The sequence below is a fragment of the Alligator mississippiensis genome, chromosome 4, assembly GCF_030867095.1.
Source record: "Alligator mississippiensis isolate rAllMis1 chromosome 4, rAllMis1, whole genome shotgun sequence".
NCBI lineage: Eukaryota > Metazoa > Chordata > Crocodylia > Alligatoridae > Alligator > Alligator mississippiensis.
This window is the reverse complement of record NC_081827.1, coordinates 25,036,707-25,059,719: the sequence shown is the minus strand read 5'-3', so window position 1 is coordinate 25,059,719 and position 23,013 is coordinate 25,036,707. Positions and strand designations below refer to the sequence as shown.

The window sequence follows — 23,013 nt, the reverse complement described above, 5'->3', positions numbered from 1 at the left end:
CATAGAATAAACTCTGTTTGCTGCCTTTCCCTGCTTCTCATTCTGAAAACAGCTTGGACTGGCAGGGAGGAGGGGCTTTTGGTAGGAGAAACTAGATGCAGGTGCACAGACAACAGTGTCTTCCCCCCCGGAATCAATAGTGAACTTCTGTTTGGTCCAGGGGATCGTTGTAACTTAGAGTGCTTCCTGCAAACCATTTTCAATTACAATGGGGAGCTGCACTTCTGTCTGCACTCGAAGTGGGTGGAATAGGGTAGGGTCTGAAAAGGGAGAAATTAGGGGTTAGGAGCTACTAAGGGGGAGTGGGACAGTGGTATAATAGAAGGTTGCTACTTCTCTTTTGGGTGGAATAAAAGGGAATGAATGGATAGGGATGGAGATCAGTCAAAGCTTTCAGTATGCTGGAAATGAGCTGATGTAGAAGGAGAAATAATCTGTTGCTGACAAAGGATTGCAGTAGCTTTGTTCTGCTCTGGAATGAGAGACAATTAAAAAGTAAGATGTGACTACAGTACATTCTCTAAATTATAATCTAGACCACAAGGAGCAGACGTGGTAAGGGACTGGTCCAGTAAAATGCTGAATAGAGCTGATCAAATTATAATTTGCCTTGATTACTCAATAAATTTTTCTACTCTGAAATGAGTTCCAGGGGCAAGTGGTTCCTGCTTACCAATTGCAGAAAATCAACAGACTTCAAGTGAGGGCTGATAGCGCTGGCAGCCTCCTAAAATAATTGTCATAGTCAAAGTCATCTCTGGCTTCTTCCTAGCTATTTTTCTGCCTTTATGGTCAGATTAATTGACTCAGCAGCATTTTTGAATGCTACCCAATATACATCTACACTTTAGAATGTGAAGACTTCTTCTAAAGAAGAATTAAGGACACCTCTTATCTGTTCATCAAATTGCACTGGAAATATAAATGAAATGAACTCCCAACTGCAGCAATAAATTCCTGGAGATGCCAATAAGTAAAATAAAGTTTAAAAATCTGGTTTGTCTCTTGAGTTCTGCTGCTGTTCCCGGATATAGACTCATTTTAGGCATCTGCTTTTTTGTGACATTTCCTGTTAACCTGACTTCCTTTTGAGAGGTGACAGCTACCAGCATCAATTGAAGTTTCTTTTGGAGGCACCAAATTACCTCTGAAAACTGCTGTCATAAAGCCCAATCATAGAAAACTCTAGCAGTTTTCTCAGCAGGTTAAGTGTCAGGTCTTTACCTCTGGAGGTGGTGTTTAGTGGTTCCCCTATGACCCTGGGTGACTTTGCTGACACATCTTCTGTGGGAATTCTCCTCTACATCCCACCCCTTTCCACTTGGGTATTTTGGATCAGCCTTGAGGATGCTCAGATGTGGTGATGAGCACAGGAGGGCTTTCTCCTCTTGTGTTGAGGGCCAGTGATGAGGATGGATACAGGAAGTCTGGCTGCAGCCCTGTAGGTTTGTGAAAATTACAGTGTAGTGATAATACAACTAAAATAGCTGGGATGGTGCAGTGGGAAGGGCAACAATGCCCCATGCCAAGCATTTTCCTTCAGTGTGTGGCATATGTTGGTGCATGGCACACCCTTCCTCCACAGATTCTTAAGTCAAGGATGTGCCTTTGCTGGGCATGCTTCCTGGACTGAATTCCACCCAGCCCAGTGCTATAATGTTGTAAGGTACATCCCTTTGTACCCACACACTGCTCACAGTCCTGCAAGTCCCCTGCTGGGGCTCTGGCTCCATGAATGCTCGACAGGGGTGTGTGGTGCTAGTAGGGTCCCATGCTGGGTTCTCCCCTCAGGAGGCTTTGGCAGTGCCCACTGGGCCACCCACTCCTAGTCCCAGCTGACCTGCATGCTCCTGTGAGGGTCATCACAGGTGCTGGGGAGCAGTATTGGGTTTTGGCCACTCAACCTGCCAGCTGCAGCAATCTGGCTGGTGTCTGCTGCAGTACCTGGGGGCTGTCTGGGTGATTCAGACTTCTGCTGGGGATTTTAGGCCCAGGGAGAGCCACCAGCTCCCTGTGGCTATGGGTTGCATATCCAGGTGCTGCTCAAGTGCCCCAGTGATGCTACGGGCATGTGCTGTCCCTCCAAGTGTGCTGGACCCAAACAGAAATGTTGGGTCCCTTCCTGCCACGGGGAGAGCGTCCGGCTCCACTGCCAGTGCTCCCTCTTCTATCTCCCCTGGCTCTGCTTCTGGGCTTCCTTTAAGCCCGGAGCCTTCTGGCACTGGACCAACTGGTGGAACTCCTTCCGGCTGCATGGTGCTGACCAGCTTACCCTCAGGCTGGGCATGCGGATGCCAACGCAGCAATGAGTCCTGAGCCTGTCACAGTGCACACATTCCCTGTTCTGCAGTTAGATCCTCCTGGTTCCTCCTGCCCTCCTGGCTGGGCCTTGGCTGGTGTGCTGCTGATGTCAGCTTTGCAGAGAGCTGGAAATAAAGCAGTGAAGCTGCTTTGGAGGTGTGCCACGTGCCTGCTCTCTCAAGCCCTTTGTTTATGGAGTGCTTGAGTGGATTTAATGGACACCCCACTGCCATATTTCAGGGTTTGGTATGTGCAAGTGGGAGTGGGTGGGTAGGACATGCCTGGGAGTGTCCTTTCCTGAGAGGACTATGGAAGCAGAGAATCAAAGAAAATTAAAATGTCACTGAGAATGACACATCTCCATGAAGAATTCCAGCTTCAACAAAGCTGCATATTTAGGTGGAATTACATTTAATTGATTTTGTTCCAGCAAACTTAACTGGGCAACACTGAAAGCTGTGGGAATCTCAGGCATGCTACACAAAGATGGGATCTTCAGAGATTTTTAGTTCCTTAAGTCTAACTACAATTTTTCATAGGCTTATAACTTACCCAAATTTGTGGGACAGCACAAGGTGTCTTTTTGACACAAAAGCCATACACTGCTCAATTCCAAATCCTTGTTTAAAGTCCAGAGGTGCTAAAGAAACTCAGAAGTAAGATTGATAGAATTTAGGGTGAGCAAAGCAACATATTTTTCACTCAATTCATTTTTGAAAAAGGCTAAAACATTTTTGACTGAAATTTTCCAGAAAAATTCAACTTGAAATGGGTAGCTGGCATGGGAAATTTCTGCCAATCCCATCCCATGGTTCTCTCAGGAATAGTTTAAGCTTGGCTAAGTTATAAGAAACTGAAAATCAGATTTCTTATGGGAAGTTACCAGATCTGCCTATAAATTTGGCAGGATGTTATTGTCCTATCATATTCTTTTGTAGCATTTCTTCTAGTGTGCCCATGTCAAACTTCAGGAAAAGATGTATTCTGTTCTCAGTTTCTGTTGCTAATCTATTTCAGAATGGCTGGAGGCACACTAAATGGGCATCTGACATGCTTGCCTTTCAGCTTCCTGATCTCAGTGGCTTTCTCATGTGATTCCTGTCATTCTCCTGGCAATTTGTCTGTAAACAGACAGTCGACTCAGAATCCCACCCTAGCCACTGATGATTCCCTACTGGGCAGTCTGCCACTGGCTTCTGGAAGCCTGCCAGTACTCTCAGTGACAGTATGTGGTGGCATCCCACTTCTCAGCTGGATTGATGCCTTTAGCACAGCTTTCAAAAGCAGCCCAGTGGATCCCAACTCCCCAAGAGTATGTCCTTGGCTTTTCTCACTAATGTGGCTAGGGAATTGAGAGGAATATTCCTCCCTGGTCATCCCATGAGGACAGATGCTTTGGGAGTTGAGAATATAGGGATTTCCCTACCACAGGTCACCCACAGTCTCTCAAAACATAATTGCGGTGGTCACAGAGCTGCCACCTGCAAGGTTGAGGCCACTCCCTTCAGGTAGGCCTTCACCTTAATTTCCACTTTCCAGTGCTGCAGATCTTTTGTGCTGGGAGCATAAGGAGCCATCCAGTATGCAAAGATAACTGAATCTATGTTTTTTACTGCTCTTCTGGAGCAAGAAAAGGAATATATAGCCTATAATAAGCAAAGTTTGGATACAAAGCCATGACCCTACCTGTTTGGCTATATAGTATCATAGCTTTTTCTTTCATGCTTGTTAATTATATACTATACTTATTAAAAGTTAATATTTCGTTCATTTTACATGAACCACTTGATGTTTTCCCTGTTGAATAAGGAGAAAATATACAAAAAATGATATCTGATAATGTCACAGTTATTTTTTTTCTTGCTGAACTCACTCTGAAATTATTCAGAAATGTATGACACATGTATAATAACAACCTAGTGCTCCATTATAAAAATATGCTAAAGGCATTCTTCAGTTTCCAGCAGACTTAATGAGGAAGCCATACTGTGTTGGATATTTTTCAACAATAAAAATTGACCTATTACTTGTTCATGAAAACTGGGGATTGGTGATCACACAAATATGTCCAAAATCAAATATAGACATTGTAAAATATCCCTTCCTTTTCAGAGAGAGATTGGTCACCTGCTCACAGTAGGAAATTACATTATATCCTATTCAATAAAGAATAAGGTGCTATCCAACAGTGAAACAAAATGGCAGCATAATACTGGCCCTGTGCCCATACTCTATCAGTGCTTTTCACCTACTGTTTTTCTTGTCTTCAGAATGACATTCAAGCATATTTTTCAGCATGTATTTGTCTTTTTTCCAGCATAAAGAATACAAAAGAAAGAATAAGCTCTGTATTTTAATGCATCAAAATCAAAGTAGAAAGCATTCATTGTTTTGCCCCAAAATATTTTATAGAAGTCTGATCACCTTTGTTTTCTGTTTGTTTGACAATGCATGTGTTCTGATGATACAAAATCCAAAATGGAGAGTAGAGCTGTCAATCTCCTGTTTTTCCTCCTGTTGGAAATGGTGGTAATTACAATATAAATTATTCACCAATGAGGTAAATATATTGAATGTTACTCCTTGAGTTAAAAAGGAGTTCAAACAAAGTTACTTCGTTAGTTAAAAAACATTAACTCTGTCATTGTCTACATGCATTTTACATGAACATATTAAAAAAAAGAAGAAAAAAATCACTTGGATCTGTATGTTTCCAAGCTTAACCACTGAATGACTGTTGAAGATGCAGCTAGAATAGATTTGTTGCATTGATATATGTCTTAGAAATGTTCTTATTTAGATGGTGATGGGGTAGAAAAATGAACTAGTGCTTTATGGGTGCTTCAGTTAATCTCTCCTCAGCACATAATATTTCCAGTGGGAGAAAGAAAGCATAGAGTGACAAAGCCGTTTTGGGGAGGAGATTTTAATCAGTCCAGTGTTGATTTCTATACCTTAAAAAAAAAAAGGAGGGGGTGCAAAGTGAGGAGGAGGAGGAGGAAGGCTTGTACTGGTCGCTCTAAGGTCTGTGTGTTACATAGGGTGGCCACTGACATCCGCAGAATACAGGACATCCCTTTGGTGAGGAGGCAGGGGAACCACTAGTCCCCTTGACCAATCAGCAGCAAGTGGCGGGGCTAGCAAAAAAGACTAACTCCCTCCCTCTCTGGCTGGCTGAGAACCCTGCTTCTCCTGGCTGTGCAGCACCCTACCTCTAGGCACAGCCAATAGAATCATGAGGACAAATGATTGACATCTATTTCCATCAATGAACTGGAAAACAGGACTTTTTGCAGTCTATTCCTCATTTAGAAATAGACAGTGGACAAAGGGTTTAAAAACAAGACCAATGGCCACACTAGTGTTACATCAAAAAATGCATCATCCCACTGAAGTCAGTGAGACTTTGCATATTGCATCTCTCTCTAGGTTTGGGACATGAGAGCTTTTCCGTGTGTGTGTGTGTGTGTGTGTGTGCGTGTGTGTGTACAGTGGGTTGATGCATATATATACACTGTAGGCATGCAAAATGGTATGCAAAAATTGGGATAAAATGACCTTACAATGTTGATTACAACAAAAGTAAGCAGGGCATGAAAGGAAGGTGTTAGGAAGAGAGGGGAAATGAGAAAGGAATTAACGTAGTATCATGTTATTTAGTTGCTTGTTTTATTTATTTATTTACATATTTATTTGTGAATGTTTTAAAATGTGTGTTCCATTTTTTTTAAAGTGTAGCTGTGTGAACAAGTGGTTGGCAGAATGTCAAGAAAAATGGAATTCAACAATAGACTATAAAAGGGTGAAGGGGGTTGCCTGGTGTTTTAGGATCAGGGAAGTCCTTCCAGGCTGACAGCTTATGATGTACATTGCATTTATATAGGAGGAAGAAAAGCTATTATGTAATAAGTCCAGTCTTTCCAAGTTAGAACCACTCAAGCAGATGCTGTGCAGACTTTCCTGTATAAATGGATAAACAATATGATAAGACACCAAGGCAAACATTTGAGAATAACTATTTACAAAATAAATCCTGCAAAAACTGTGAATGTTGGTGATTTTGTAATGCATGTGCATGTATGTTTGTGTTTCCGTCTGTGTGTATTTAAGTTAAAAATTAAGTGTTAAGGAAATGATAATTTTAATAATATGTCTGAATGTATTTCCAAAATGGTATCCAATTAATTATTTCAATACATTTGTTCTGTGATAACCTATGTCACATGACTTGCACATTAAAGTATTAAATGGTTATTACAGTTGGCAGTAGTGCTCATTTGAAATCCATGGAGAGCAACGCTATAAACCTTGATTTATTACTTATGCCATTTACTATAGGGTTTTGAGAGACGAGTTCAAGTGACAATAATATTTGATTCCCACCCCCCAAAAAAGTGCATTTAATTTACAGTAGAATAAGGTTTTTAGTTATTGTTTTTAAGTAAGAAAATATATCAGGCAGATGGAGAGGAGGTTAACCTTTTTATATTAATTTTAAATTGTGTTGTAATGCACAGTTTGCTTCATGCTACAGATTATTAATGACAAATGATTTCTGATTAATTTACGAGTAAAAAATCATACAGACTCATTTTTTTATATATAAACCCTGGAAAAAATACAAAAGTAAAAACTAAAATCAGACAGATAATTAGATTGAGCGAAGTTGATTTTACATATATTAGTTTTGCAAACAAATTTATGGTCACCAATGTATTCTCTTTGTTTGAGGTATTTCAGGATTCTTCCTTTGCACAGAACTGAAATTCATTATTTGGTCTTGGAGCAGAAGGCTGCTACCCTTCTTTATCCAAAGTACTCTGCTGTAAGAGAATCTCCACTTGCTTCGGGTGGAGTGAAGTTTGCAGTCAGTGTAATGAGGGGTGTCAGAATCCTGTCTGTAGAGTTTGAGTATAGAATCCAGTATATTCTTCAGAAGTTATTACATTATTTTCCTTTTTTTTTTCTTTTTCAGTCACCATTTCAACAAGTACCTACTTTGATGGCTTACTGGTAACAGGACTCTACACATCTACCAGTGTTCAGGCTTCCCAAAGTATTGGTGGTTCTAGCGCTTTTGGATTTGGTAAGCAGCATGTAATTAATGAATCTAGAATTATATTGGATCTGATTCAAGATATTTTGCAACCCAAGGTAACAAACACTTAGCTGTGAAGGGATGTTAACAAGAGCATAATTTATTTTAAATGCATTATTTTAAGTAATTGGGACACTATGACTTCCATGAGCTTTAGATCAGGTCCTTAAACTGTAAAGTAATCAGCAAAACCAGTTATACTCTATCCTATAGCTGGTAACTGGAAAGTATCTGTTCCAAAAGCACAGCTCTGCACAAAACTGCATGTATTTCACAAGAGACCAATACCTACAAGCATAGCAAAGAAGAAACCAGATTCTCACATACTTGACACTGTTAAGAGTGCAGGAAACCTTACTGGATACAGTCTACTTGTAGAAACTGAGTTCCTCTAGAGAGGAAATGAAATCTCTCTGACAGTTTTGTAACCACATGTGTAACACAGGAATACATAGATCATGTATCAAACATGCATGTTAAATGTATGTTGCAGAGGCTGGAAAGACAAAGTTAGGAAAAGTTAGATTTATAGTTGCCTACAACAGGAAAAGCATGTGTATCTATCCTACAGACTGAATGCATCACAGAAGCTGTGCTAGAAGGGACCTCAGTAGGTCATCCAGTCCAACCCCCTTACTGAGGCAGGAACATCCCTATCCAAACTATCCTATACAAATCCATAATCTAACCCAGTGGTAGGCAAAATATGGCCTGCGGGCTGGATCCTGCCTACAGAGGGACTTTGTTCATCCTGCAGCGGATCCCTCAGTCCTGCCTGGCCCAGATACCATCCAGCCTATGGCGTGTGCTGCCGCCCCCAGGCTTGCAGTGTGGCTCGGGCAGCTCTGCAGCTGGACTGCATTTCTAGGCAGCACAGGCAGTGGCAAGTCCTCTTGGCTGCCACCACCACTGGCCTCAGCCCCATGGTACTGGCAGGGACTTGTGTGCACAGCCCCAACCCTGGCCCATCCCGTGCCTGCTCTGGACTCACCCCAGCTGGAGCAGACCTGCTCCAGACCAACAAGAATCCACATGGATAGTCCTGACCCCAGCCCATCCCATGCCTGCTGTGGACCCCCCGCCCACACTAAACAGTGACAGCAGTGGCGGCAGCTGGGCAGAAGCTGCTGCTAGGTGTAGGCGAAAAGTGGCCCATCCCGCTTACTGCTGCTGGGCCCTTCTAGGTGCAGTTGCCAAGAGCCCATACCCAGGCTGCCCTGAGGCTCCTCTCCATTGCCACTGCTGCCCTTCTAGGTGGCCCAGAGGTGGAGGTGATGGCAGTAGAGAGGAGCCACAGGCCAGCCCAGGCACAGGCTCTGGGTGGCTGCAGCAAAGAAAGACCTGGCAGCAGTGAGGCGGAGGGGTTGCTTTTCCCCCACGCCTACCAGCAGCTTCTGCCCAGCTACCACTGCTGCTGCCACTGCTCAGTGTGGGCAGGCAGTCCACAGCAGGCATGGGGCAGGCCGGGGTTGGGGCTGTGCACCCGGGTTCCTGGAGCTGGTCTGCTCTGGCCAGGGCAAGTCCGGGTGAAGGATAGGCCAGGGGAAGGATTGAGGCTGTGCACTCAGCTGCTGCTGGGCACTGGTTTCATAGTTTCATAGTAGCTAGGGTCAGGAGGGACCTGATCAGATCATCTAGCCTGACCCCCTGCCACAGGGCATGGTGGTGGTGGTGGCAGGGAAGAGTCACAGGCCACATGGGCTCTGGGCTGCTGTGGGGGGTGGAGGAGGTTCTGTCTGGCCTGCAACAGCTCCCCAGAACTGCCTGTGCAGCCCACAGGCCCAAATAATTGCCTGCCCCTGGTCTGACCTGTTAGTAAATTAGTAACACAGTCAGTTCTGACACAACATAAGACATAACATCCTAGCCTGTCATAAGTAAAGCAAGAGGTTCTGTTGGAAGAAATGGCATGTAATCGTATAATATTAAAGACAGTACTATAATGGATACATACAATGGGACAGAATTAAGGTTGCAGAGGAAAGCATGATCCCAGTGCTTTTTGATCATCAAGTGCTTTATTTTAAACCCTAAATGGTATTCTCTTTAATGTAACTTTTAAGTTATTTCCTGCTTTTAAGGCGAAAATATTATATCCATCTCGAACAACTTCTCTCTGCTGTGTGCTGACCCTGAACCTTAACACTGTCATAAATGGTTAGAGGAGGGATGAGCTGCTTGTGTCATGTGCTGAGCACATAGGTGTATCCTGTGGGCCCAGAGTTATCCTGACAGGGCTCTGTCTCCGTTTCATCTCAACCCACAGATATGAGGGGGTCCTTGCCTCTTGTTACCTTCAGACCAGAGATAGGTATGGCCTGAGGGCTGGATCCAGCCCATGGAGCCATGTTGTGTGGCCCATGGAGGTTGTAAAGGGTCTTGAAATTTGGGGCTAGGGCAAGTGGGGGCAGGGCGTGCCACTGGAATCCAAGATACAAAGCCGCACTGGAGACCTTGAGACTGCCACAGCCAACTGCACCCCTGCCACGTGTGCATCATAGAAAGGGTGGGCTTGATGCCCTTGTAGAAAAAAGGATGGGCTGCTGGTTCAGAGTCTGAGGAAAAGACTTAAAGAGGAAGCCTAGTTCTGCTGTCTTTACCCTGTCCCACACCCTCTCTAAGTAGGAGGAGCCACTGTCCATCTAGATCACTGGTTGGACTAACTGAAACCTGGTGGGAGCCTACTCATGATTGGGCAGTAGGCATTGAGGGATAGTGGGGAAAAAAAGGGAGGAGGGGTGTTGCTCTCTATGTTAAGGAACAATATACAATATACATCCTCTATAATCAAGTTGGGATCAGAGGTGCCAAACTGAGGCACTGTGGGTCAGGATACAAGGGGGTCGGGGGGAAAGGGACTAGGTAGTGGGGGTCTACTATAGACCTCCACACCAGGAGGATGAGCTAGACCTGGAATTCTCCAGACAGCTCTCAGAGCCATACGGTCAAGAGATATGGTTGTCACGGGTGACCTAAACTACCCTGACATCTGCTGGCAGGAGCAGTCAGCCAAATCTAACCGCTCACAGAGGTTCTTAACCTGCATACGGGACCTCCACCTAGCACAGGAGGTATATGATCCCGCTAGGGGAAATGCCTAGCTGGACTTGGCGTTAGCTACAGGGGATGACCTGGTAGGGAATCTGCAGGTACAACGTAACTTAGGGGATAGTGACCATCAATTGATTGAATTCAGTATCTGGTGAAGGGTGGGTAAACTAACCAGCAGGGCTGAAGTGCTAGACTTCAGAAAGGCCAATTTTGATGTGCTCGATGTGCTCAGGGGATTAGTTAGTGAGGTGTTAAACCTGAAGAGCATTGGTGAACTGGGGGTCCAGGAAAGGTGGTCGTGTCTCAAGGGAGCAATCCTATGGGTGCAGAAGGAGACAATCCCATTGCACATAAAAGGGGACAAAGGGGCCAAGAAGCCCTTTTGGCTCAACAGGGAAGTCCAGGAAAAATTAAGGGCAAAGAAAGAGGAATGCAGGCTGTGGAAACAGTGGGTAGCTACCAAGGAGGAGTATACCTCCCTGGCTCGCACGTAGAGGGAATCAGTTAGGAAGGCCAAAGCAGGATTAGAATTTAGGCTTATGACAAAAATTAAGGACAACAAAAAGTATTTTGTCAGGTATATAGGGAGCAAATGGAAGATGCAGGGTAGCATAGGATGTCTACAGGATAAACTAAGGCAATTGTTGACAGAGGGGGGACAAAGCTGAGCTCTTCAGTGAGTTCTTTGCATCTGTATTCCTAGACACAGACCAAGACAAATCTCCCAACTGGATCATAGATAGACACAAGAAGGACACCAGCCCACCAACTGTTAGCTCAGACTTAGTGAAGGGGCACTTGGAGGGGCTGGATGTGTTCAAATCAGCGGGCCCAGATGAAATTCATCCATGGGTGCTGAAGGAATTGGCCAGTGTCATAGCAGAGCCGCTGGCACGGCTGTTCAAGCACTCATGGTGCTCTGGTCAGGTCCCAGAGGACTGGAAAAGGGCCAAGGTGGTCCCTATTTTCAAGAAGGGGGGGAGGGCAGAACAGGGAAACTATAGGCCAGTTAGTCTCACCTCTATCCTTGGGAAAACTCTGGAAAAAATCCTTAAGGATCACATTTGTAGGAGCCCAGCAAGGGAAATAATGCTGAAAGTAAATCAACACGGATGCATTACAGGTAGATCCTGCCTGAATAACCTTGTTTCTTTTCATGACAAAGAAATGCTTAGATGCAGGAGTCGAGGTAGATGTCATCTACCTAGACTTTAAGAAGGCCTTCAATACAGTATGCCATTCTGTTCTCATAAATAAACTGGCAGGCTGTGATGTAGGTGATTACACAGTCAGGTGGGTGGCAAATTGGCTTAGGGGTCACACCCAGAGAGTGGTGGTGGACAGGTTGATATTGGCCTGGAAAGATGTGGGCAGTGGAGTCCTGCAAGGCTCGGTCCTTGGACCAGTGCTATTCAGTGTCTTTTCAGTGACTTGGACAAGGGTGTGAAGAGCACCATGTCCAAGTTCACAGTTGATACCAAATTATGGGGCAAAGTTGACACACCAGAGGGTAGGGAACAGATCCAGGTGGATCTGGACAGGTTGGAAAAATGGGCAGAATGAAATAGGTTGCAGTTCAACAAAGACAAGTACAAAGTGCTGCACCTGGGCAAAAAGAACCACCAACATACAGGCTGGGGGATGATCTCAGCAGCACAGCAGTGGAAAGGGATTTTGGAGTCATAGTTGACTCCAAGATGAACATGGGTTGTCAATGTGATGAAGTGATCAACAAGGCTAACCACACTTTATCATGCATTAGCAGATGCCTGATGGACAGGTCCAGGGAGGTGATGCTTCCCTTCTATGCAGCATTGGTCAGGCCACAGTTGGAGTACTGTGTCCAGTTTTGGGTGCCAGGCTTTAAGAGGGATGCGGAGAATCTTGAGAGGGTTCAGAGGAGGCCACTCATATGGTCAGAGGCCTGCAGGCAAGGCCCTATGAGGAAAGACTGAGGGACCTAGATCTCTTCAGCCTTCATAAGAGAAGGCTGAAGGTTATCTTGTGGCTGCCTATAAATTCATCAGGGAGGGCAGCAGGGAATAGGAGATGCTCTATTTACTAGGGCACCCCCTGAAGTGACTACGAACAATAGCCTAAAGAGACCAGATATAGGTTGGACATTAGAAAGAACTTTATGGTAAGGGTTACCAGAATCTGGAATGGGCTTCCAAGGGAGAAGGTACTCTGCCCTACCCTGGAGGTCTTCAAGAGGAGACTGGAAAAGCACCTAGCTGGGGTCATCTGACCCCAGCGCTCTTTCCTGCCCAGGGCAGGGGGTTGGACTTGATGACCTACTGATGACCCTTCTGATCCTAATATCTATGAATCTTTGAATCATGAAAATGGGACACAGAGGCTATGGCTGAGGGGAGCCCAGCTCTCTTTCCTGCTACACTATCTTCCTCACAATGTACACAGACTAATTTTTTCCATAGGAGTCCTTCATTCAGTGCACAGTACAGACTTGGTCTGGAGATGAAACAGCATCATGCCGCCAATGAGGCTGCTGTCTATATGATGACTGTTATTTGTTTCAAAAGTGGAAAGTGTGTACCTATTGGAAATTCCCACTCAAGCATCTCCTTTCTAATCTGAATAAGCCTAAAATCACCAAGGCATTTTGCCTTGTTATGAAGACATGAAGGAGTGACCCTAGCCCCCACAGTGACAGAGCAACTGCCATTCAGCTTCCACCTTGTAATACTGGGTATGGTCATCTTGACCCAGGCTAGGAAGAGACTGACACAGAAATCGTCATACTTGGGTATGCATAGATGAGTGTGCAGGGGTAAGCCCAGCTAGAGCAGGAGATGCAGCCTCATAGGTGCTAGGTAAATGTCCATCAGAAGATGCTGCAAATTTTGCTGCTAACACACCTGTGCCCTCAGATATGTGTAGGAAGTGGAAGAAAGGAAAAGGTGATTTTAACAGCTTATATTTCATCAAAGAATCAGCAGAATTTCATGAGACAAAAAAGAAAGATACTCCTTTAGCTGGAGGGTTCTCATGGCTAATTGTTTAAAGGTCTGCACTAAACAGGGAACGTGTGATTCTCAGGGAAAAGGCTGCATGGCTTTTCTAATGTAAAGTGTTAGGCAAGCTAAAGACAAGGTTCATGCAGGTAGGAAGCAGGTCCTATTTCTGCCACTGGTTCTCTAATTCAAACACTAACTAGATGGACTCTGTAAAAGTGAGGATGACTAACAAATTTTACCTACATTTTCTAAGGTCCTTCTGATTAATTTTGGTCCATGGGAAAACGTATAATTTTAGTAAATGCTTGAATATTTTTCCCTCTTATCATGGTGATAGTCTTTCCATTGAACACAATATTAAAACACAGATGATGAGAAAGTCAGATGAAATCCAGAAATACTACTGACAATGTGTGCAAGAAATTTATAGTCACCATTTTTTTGTAGTTTATCACTTGGAAGTAATTTCACATAAATTAGGTTCTGCAAGAAGTAAGGTAAACACCATGGAGATATTGTAATTTATAAAGCTGGATTTATAGATTTGGAAGATACCCCCTACTGTTAGATCCTTTTTGCATGACTTTGTTTTATTCTTCCTCCTCTTTATTTTGGTTTCTTTTCTCTCTGATATACTGCACGTTACACAAATACTCAATATTTATTCAAGAGTTTTGTAAGAAGAACGGTTGGTTTGCGGTCTACTGTCAATTCTAACCATGATCATACTGAACAAATCAGAACAAACAGATATTTGGTGACAGCATAACTAGGGTGAGGTGAGTGGAGCACTGCTTTAGAGGGGTGCCTGAATGACAGCCAAAGAAAAATAGCATCCCCCATTGTGTGGCATTCAGCATTGGTCCCCCAGCCTCCTACCCTGCTGTATAGCACTTGGCAGCATCTTTGCCTAGGGTGTTGAAATTGCTGGCTAAGGCCCCCTCTACACATTACAGATATTGCACAATTACCTGGTTAATTGCACCATTACCTTAAAACCAGCTACATATGCAAAGTACTTTTCACATAATAATAAGCTCCAACCAGCTGTAAAGTTAGACATTGAACATGTGTACTAACTTAATAGCTGTTTCCTATCAAGCTTTAATTTGTAGATGTAGCAGGGTATCCCCTGAGGCTGGGAGCCCTGTCCGCTGACAGGGATCCCAGCCAAAGGGGTGCACTGTGCCCAGCATGAAACCCCTGAGCCCTGGAGATTGATGCAGCCATGATCCCTAGAGCTTGGGGGTACATGAAACCCTGGGGTCCTGGGGATCAAGGCAGCCATAATCCCTAGAGCCATGGAGCATGTGAAACCCCAGGGCTTTGGGGGCTTCCAGCTGTGGGGAGCTTGCTTCTTGCTGGTGCAGGAGGAGCTTGGGATGGGGCTCCCCTTGCACTGGCAATAAAAAGCAGTAACATTTAATATGTGATCCCACAGTCATGCCACCAGCCATGCATGTGTGGCATGGCAGGAGGCATGCATGTGTGGATTGTGCATTAGGTACCATTATACCTTGACCTGCTTGTGTAGAGGGGGCTTAAGCTTCTTGTTTTTGTCACTGGGTGTTTTGTGACCTTTAACTTAATGTGTTCCATTGTATGTTTATCCTGATGTTCTCCTTCTGGAAAAGTTACTTTCGCTGCCACTTCTAAGTAAATTGAAATGACCCTTGTTTCTGTAAATGACCAGTTGGAGCTAAACTTCCACACACATGTGCAGAAGTAGTGCCTACAATATACGTATATATTTGATCCAGCTAATTGCGTAACAGCATACAAGTGCATGGGTGCAAAATGCAACTAATATCAGTAACACTTGCATATTCAGGCACATTTTCAGGGGAAACTTAAACAGCTTTTTTTTAGTAATCTAAGAATGTTGGGAAGATGCAACAGCCTCTGTTACAATGCACATTATTAACATTACCATTATAGTATTGTAACTTTTATATAATTGCGTGCATAAATTGCATGTTTTATAACCAGACAGACATTCCTGGTTATAACCAGACAGACATTCCTGGTTTTTAAACCAGTTTCTGATCACGTAAATTGGTTTATGTGTAATGTCTGTCCCCAGCCCACACATTACCCCTGTAACAGAACAGATGTTCAGTGCACATAAACCAGTTTGAAAATGGTGAAACCAGTTGAGATAAACCTGGTTGAATGTAGTATCAGATTTAACTGATTTGCCTCAAACCAGTTTATGCAATGTCTGTCCCAGCCCCCTTGCTAGTTTAAGATAAACCAGACACCCCCAGCATCCCAGCATGCTCTCTGGGTTGGGCGGGGCTCTCTGCTCCACAGCAGTGCTGACCACTCCTCTCTGCTCCCTGGCTGGAGCTCCAGCAGAGACTTACAAGCACAGTGTGTCTGCCTGGCTTCTCCCTGCTAAGCAGGGATTATTTCCCACTCCCCTCTGCCTTACACAGACACCTCAGCATTAGCTAGCAAACCACATTCTGGCTATGGTTTGTGCTGTAGTAGAGGAAAGGCAAGCAGGCTTTTTGAAGCTAATCAACAGGTAGCTTAATGTCCTTCCTTGGAAGAGCTGTTTAAGAAGAACTCCATTAGTTAATGGGGAGAGGCTTTGTTTTCTTAATGAGTTGATAAACACTGAGTTAAAGGTGATAAACATACCCTCCTGGACAGCTTGTGGTGGGGGGAATAATAAGAGCATCCTGTGGGGGCCTGGCCACGCCCTCCTCAGCTCCGAGAGGGCTGCTTTAGCAGTGGCTCAGGCTAGAAACCAAGGGATGTCCCTCCATTTCTGGGATGTCTGTCTGGGTTACAAACTGATTTAGCCTAGCCAGGTTAGTCCTGGGCAGGGTAGGGAGACAAGTAACTATGAGGCTAAAGAGTATAGTGAGCAAATATGCACATAAGCAATTAGAGCATCATAATTTTAAGAGGGAAGGGAAGAGATAGTAGTATGAATTAGGACCATCACTGGGGATGAAATTTTATTATGATTTATTAGCTTAATGTTTAATTCAATGTTTAGTTTATTTGTATTAGCTATAATGTTATTTTTATGACATATAGTTTATTATTTGAATAACATTGAATTGAATTGAATTGAATTGAATTTTGTGTCATTTACTTTTTTGTATTTTTAAAAATAAATTATAATTTTTTTTTGAGCCAACAGCTTTAATTTCAAATTTCTGAAGTCAGGGAAGGCACCAAAATACACATTTGCCCAGTGTACTATTTTCCCTAAGTCTGGCTATGCATGGGAGCTTATCCAAAAGCTAAATGCTAGGAAACCAGGATGTCCAGTGTAATTTCTGCAGTTAAAGGAAAGGATTACAGAATTATCCCTCTATAATGATAAGAAGCCCAGTGCGTGGAGAATCTGAAAGTCTCTTACTGCACAAGATAGTCCAGTTTGACAGGATGGAGCCAAGCTTGTGAAAATTAAAGGTTGTGTTTGACCTAGCAGTCAAACTGAATCACCCAGGGTATGTCTACATGAGATGCTAGCTGCACAATAGTTTAATAACACTGCAGTAGTGTGCCGGGCAAAACACACACTAATACACTATTAAACTACTGCACAGTGTCTGAAAAAACCCATACACTGGTGCTACTACCTAGTAGTTCAAGTTACTGCACATTGATTTAGTACTTGGTTATTCAAGTACTAAACTTAATGCACAGTAACTGGCGCATAATGAACATGTAGACACCCCCTTTGTGGATTCTTTTTGATGCTTCCCAGCTCTCTCGTAGATATGCTTCTGCTTGTCATTCACCTATGACAAATTATTTTAAAATATTATGTGGTACAATTGGCTTTCTTATTTGCAAACAGCAATGGAAAATACTGGCTTTTATAATATGGTATAAAATATTTTCTGGTTCAGGTAAAATTATGAATTGTATGAATCGGTTATAAACTAGTGTGACACTGGCATTTTTAATAAGTACAGAACCAACAAAATAACTATTTTCTATTAAATAAATAATAATGGTATATAGAAGGATTTGAAAGTCCATTATAAAAGTAGAAAATATTATTATTCCATTTAAACTTATGAAGAAATTTGGAGACAATGAGGGTAGAACTACTGTCCAAAATTAGATTGGGTGTGATTCAGTATCCCATAGAAAATAATTTTTCCTTTCCATATTTCTTGTACGTCATCTAGCTCAATATCTGAAGGGAATCTCTCTTCCGCATAACTGTGTTGGCAAATTAACATAATTTGGTAGTGAAATTTTTAACTTAATTTTAGCTTTATATGGTTTCTTAGTAGTTGGCTTACATGACTGAGACAGGCTTTAGTTAGGCTCTTTTAGTTAGGTTCATGTTTAAATACAAGGCCAAAGAGGGAGAAATCTGAAACACTAACTTGGACCCCTAGGCCGTGTTCAGACGTGTGGATGTGTGGTTCCCCAGGGACAACTTGTGGCAGTGCACCTTGTGCTACCACTAGTTGTCCCTGGGGAATGCCTGTGCCACACATGCTCTGCTGTGGGGCAGGTTACTCCGGATGGGTTGGGGGACCCTGGGGCCAGCACTGAGCTGGTCCCAGCAGCCTTACCTGGGGCTGCAGCTGCATCACTCTTGCTGCACAGAGCCTACTCACCAATGGAGTGTGGCTCCGGGCAGCCAGGCTCTGGCTTTGGGTGGCACATGCTGCTGCTGTGTGCACCACTGCTTTTTTTTCCAGTGGGTTTTTTGACCCTTGGATATCCAGGGGTCAGAAAAACCCTCCACACTGCTCCCTTGCAGCACAGAGAATAGATGAATATGTCATATGTGGCGTCATATAGACGTGTCTGCTGCACCACATACCACACAACCACGCTTGTGTGGACACATTGTAGAGGCTAAAGGCTGTATTGTGTCCAACTCTTGGTGAGTTTGCAAATGGGGAAAGATGTTACAAAGAGCTGTCGCTCACCCTTTTCCCTACTGTGTGTAGGGGCTATAGGTAGACCTAGATCAGACTTTCCAGAAGAGCAGAGTATTTTGGAGATTGGGCTGACAGCCTTTTTTCCTCAAGTCTGGGAAGAGAGGGGCAGTGTGTGATGTGGGTATAGTGCAGGTTGCACTTCGGAAGAGCATGTAATTGAGAACATAGAAGGCTGAGCTCCCTAGAGTCATCATAGGACAATTCACTCGCCTCACTAACAATTCACTTGAGAACTCTTAGTGGCATAGTGCACTTTGACTGCTCCTGCCCTGCCTGGGGATGTATTTTAAAAGCATTACCTTGTCTTCAGAGGCATGGTTTTGACATCAGCATATTCTCAGATATAGATAATTGTTTAGTGTTCTGGTCTGGGCAGGTAAAGAAAAACATTCCCCACTGCAATTGTAAGGAGACTGGAAGAAAGCCAGACATGAGATTTTCTTTAGAATTAGGCCTATAAAGTTTTCTTCAATGGCGACATTCACAGCTTTTAAAATGTAAGGAATAATCTGTAAAATGTTAGTTTAAGAAAAAAGCTGCACGATAACACTGTTCTTGAAGTGCTATTCTGCAAGTTACTGAAATTGCTACAGATCCCTAGTTTACTTTGTGACAAGCCAAATGGGCTCCAGGACTCTGTCTTCACACCAGCGATACTTGCCAGAAACCAAACAGATGGTAAACTAGGAAGAAATGACCCTCGGCATTCTCATTAGAACAGTTGGGAAAATTTTAATAGGCCCCCATTTGCCTTGTGCTGTATCTAATACCCTTTGAACTGCTCCTTTTTTTCGTTACAAGTCAGCTACCACCACATATATTTTAATAGGGATTATCAAACACAATTTGCCCAGAAGATGTACCAGCCTTCCACTGCTAATTAGCCAACTTTTAAATAATCACTGAGTTCTGGAAGAATTGGAAAGAAACACTGTTTTTCCTGCCAGTGCATAATTACTAATTAACAGGAAGATAAAATATCTGTATAGCAGTCATATCTTGGAGAATTTGTTAACCGTCAATTAAACTGTGAGTTGGTGCCAAATTGACATTGGTCAAGAAAGTTTACATTTGAGTGTAGTTTTAAAATCCCTCTCATTGTAAACAGTCTGTACCAGAACCATAATGATAGTGAAACTTTCAAAGATAATGTCATGGCATTGTCAATTCCTGTTTAATGTACTTATGGCCAAATGTTGATCCTTGCTATCCTTATTATGAAAACTGCCTGTCATCTATCATACGCGTTGCCTAAAAACATTGTGGTTTTTATAAATGCAAGATAAGTTTTTGATTATTGCACGAATCATAATTGCCCACTTACCCAGCCCAGAAATGGAGTACTGTGTTTCCAAATATTCTGCTTGCTGAAAAGATGGTTCTTCAAATATACTATCTTGGTGCATCTAGAAGTACCTTAGGAAGAATGAGAACTTGGGAAGAAGGTGATACAAAAAATAATTGATACATGTTGAATTTGTTCCAAGAATAGCCTTGTCAAAGTGGTGGAGTTGTGGTGACAATAACAGAAAAATGTAATGATTTGTAGTTAGTAAAGGTGATGGAATCAGGCCTGCATTTTAGTTCTTTGTAGCAACAAAAGCTTTAGTATAGTTTTCAAATGTGTAACTATACCCTATCTTATAGTAGTGAAATCAAAGATAATATGAGACATTCCAAATAAATGTGACCTGTTTCTCTTAACTTGCATTTGTCGTGTTTATGTTACAAGGTAGTGTAGAACAGGGGAGAGTAACAGTGTCAGTCAACACTTGTCTTACAAATGATATGGTCAATGGGTTGCATAAATGGGAAGAGGAAAAACCATTATGTGGAATTGCCCAGTGTTCATAAAGGAGTCCCAGAGTTTTCAATTGAGAAGGTGTTTGGAGACAGTTTACATAGCAAAATGTTTATTAGACACTAGTGCTTCTCCAACATACATCTGTTGTTCTGCCTTGGGAGGCCGTAAATATGGAAAAGTAAAAACTTTTTAAAATCTTGATGAGAATGTTATTGAATTTTAATTTTTAATAAAATACATTAATAAAACTTCAAAACTTGGAATGGCTAGATTTTTTTCTGTTGTACATCTCTGAAGTGAGGGTGGTTAGAGTAAAATAAAGAAGTAAATAGTAACATAACATTTATAATGGAGGAAGGCCTGTGATTATTACAAGTGGTTAAAATATTATTAAAAATAGTAAAAACATTTTTTGTTCATTACGTTTGGCATTATAGTTAGTGTAATTACCCAAAAATGCAAACTACAGGGTTCTTTGTTGCTTTTTATTGGGGAAAGTTTGCTTACTCTAATCTGTAATAGCAAGATAAATGCCCGGGATATAAATAAACAGAAAAATGAAATAAATATTTTAGTATGCTATGTAAATGTGACACACACAAATGTTAGAACATAAAGTTGTCAAGTCAAGCCCTCAAAAGTTAAAAATTGCCAGAATATGGATTCTTGGCTCTATGTTTTAGCATGATTACATGGTATTTTTTAACGTGACACTTGGCTCATTCATTGCATAGACTGGAAGGTAATCAATGAGCAAATGAGTAAGCTATTTAATACACACACACATACATTATATATATCATCATTGTACAATTTCTGACCCTACCATGCCTTTTTGACTACACACACTTCAAAGTGTGCTGAAGATAGGATTCTTAATTTCATCATAGGTACAGACATCCTGGTAAGTAAAGACATCCAGACATAATGGAGCCCAAATTCTTGACTGGAATTCCTAGATACTACAGTAATATAAATAATAGCACACAAGCATTATTGGGGGCGTGGAGGGGAAGGGCATTTTTTTCAATAAGTTCTAACATCACTTTGAGAGCTACATGTGGTTTTGTGTTGGGGTATTTAAAACTATATTCTCCACATGTGCTGTACAAAAATACAATTAAACCAGAAGCATGATCTTTAACACTGCCTATGTGTCTGTCTGCCTTGGTTTTCTCTGTGCTGCTAATTCCCAGAGTCAGTGCTGTATATGTGTATAGCTTACAAATGCCCACTTTTTATAAGTTTAAATCTGAAGGCCAGACTGCTTTGCCCCATCTTTACAAATATGTCAGATTTTGAGATGGAGTTGAAGGGAAGAAATGAGTGGAAATAAGTGTTCAAGGGAAGAATGAGATTAAAAATGTGTTACTATCTTGATCATCACCTGTCCTGCAGACTGTAGTTCTAATTCTGTAGAGTTTATTTTTTCTCCGTGTTGAATGATGTGTGTCATGCTTTGTATACTTTTAGGATGCAGTTTACAATAAAACATAATATCAAATTGTGCCTTATTTTTGTATGCTGGGTAATCCATTTTTTTTTCTGTTCCAAACTGTACCTGTTACAGTACCAACAGGTGACCGGCAGACTATTATAAATAAATTTATTTGGGGAAATAAGAAACCTAGATTTAAAAATTCCATCTTGCAGAGACCTCAGCAAAAAGGGGGTAGTGATGCTTTCAAATATTGCTACCAAACTAGACAACTTACAAATTTGGTGTATTAGGTAACACCAATTCCCAGCAAGCAATAGGCAAAGATGGAGCAAATATACTGTCCAGCAGTCAAACGTTGCATATTACTATGGCTAAAAAACCTTCCAGGCCAAACTTTATATATGATTGCCCTTTTATGTAACAATAATGAAAAATTAGATTTAATAGATTTCAGAGATTTCAGAGACATTTGGGCTAGAAGGGACCCCGGAGGATCATCGAGTCCAGCCCCCTGCCCCAGGGCCAGGAAGTCAGCAGGGTTCATAGGATCCCAGCAAGATAAACATCCAAGCATGTCTTGAAGGCATTCAAAGTGGGTGCTTGAAGCACCTCTGGTGGCAGTCTATTCCAAACCTTGGGGGCCTGAACAGTAAAGAAGTTCTTCTTTTTGTCCAGCCTGAATCGGTCGCAGAGCAGTTTATGACCATTCGATCTTGGCATTCCTTTGGGATGCTCTGGTGAATAGTCATTCCCCCAGATCCTGGTGAGCACCCCTGATAAACTTATAGGTGGCCATCAGATCGTCCCTGAGCCTGCGCTTTTCCAGGCTGAAGAGTCCCATGGCTCTCAGCCTCTCATCATAGGGTCTGTTTTCCTGACCTCTGATCATGCATGTGGCTCTCCTCTGCACCCTCTCAAGCTTCTCCACATACTTTTTGAATTGTGGGGCCCAAAACTGAACACAGTACTCCAGCCGCGGCCTCACCAAGGCCGAGTACAATGGGAGAATGATGTCCTGGGATTTTCTTGAGAAGCATCTATGAATGCAAGCCAGCGTTTTGCTCGCTTCACTAGCCACAGCATCAGTTTGACAGCTCATGTTCATCTTGTGGTCAATCATGACCCCCAAGTCCCTTTTATCTGTAATGCTAACCAGCGTAGCACTGCTGAGCCTATAAGCATGCCACAGGTTTTTCCTCCCAAGGTGGAGAACCTTGCATTTTTTGGTGTTAAACACCATCAGGTTCTCCTCCACCCATTTCATGAGCCTGTCAAGATCTGCCTGGATCACTCTCTTGTCCTCAGGTGTGGATGCTTTACCCCAGAGGTTGATGCCCACATACCTCCAGGTCGAAAATGACACATCCACCACCACTCTTTGGGTGCGGCTCTCTAGCCAGTTAGCGACC

At 42.7% G+C, this 23,013-nt stretch overlaps 1 protein-coding gene across 2 annotated transcripts in view; it reads left to right on the top strand.

Moving 5' to 3' along the window:
• Window positions 1–23,013, top strand: part of RELN (reelin) — a 557,181-nt gene that overhangs the window by 75,743 nt on the left and 458,425 nt on the right. For both annotated transcript variants that reach the window (XM_059725849.1, XM_059725848.1), the window contains exon 2: window positions 7,277–7,387. In XM_059725849.1, the coding sequence (XP_059581832.1) occupies window positions 7,277–7,387 (111 nt within the window). The remainder of the gene's footprint in view (window positions 1–7,276; window positions 7,388–23,013) is intronic.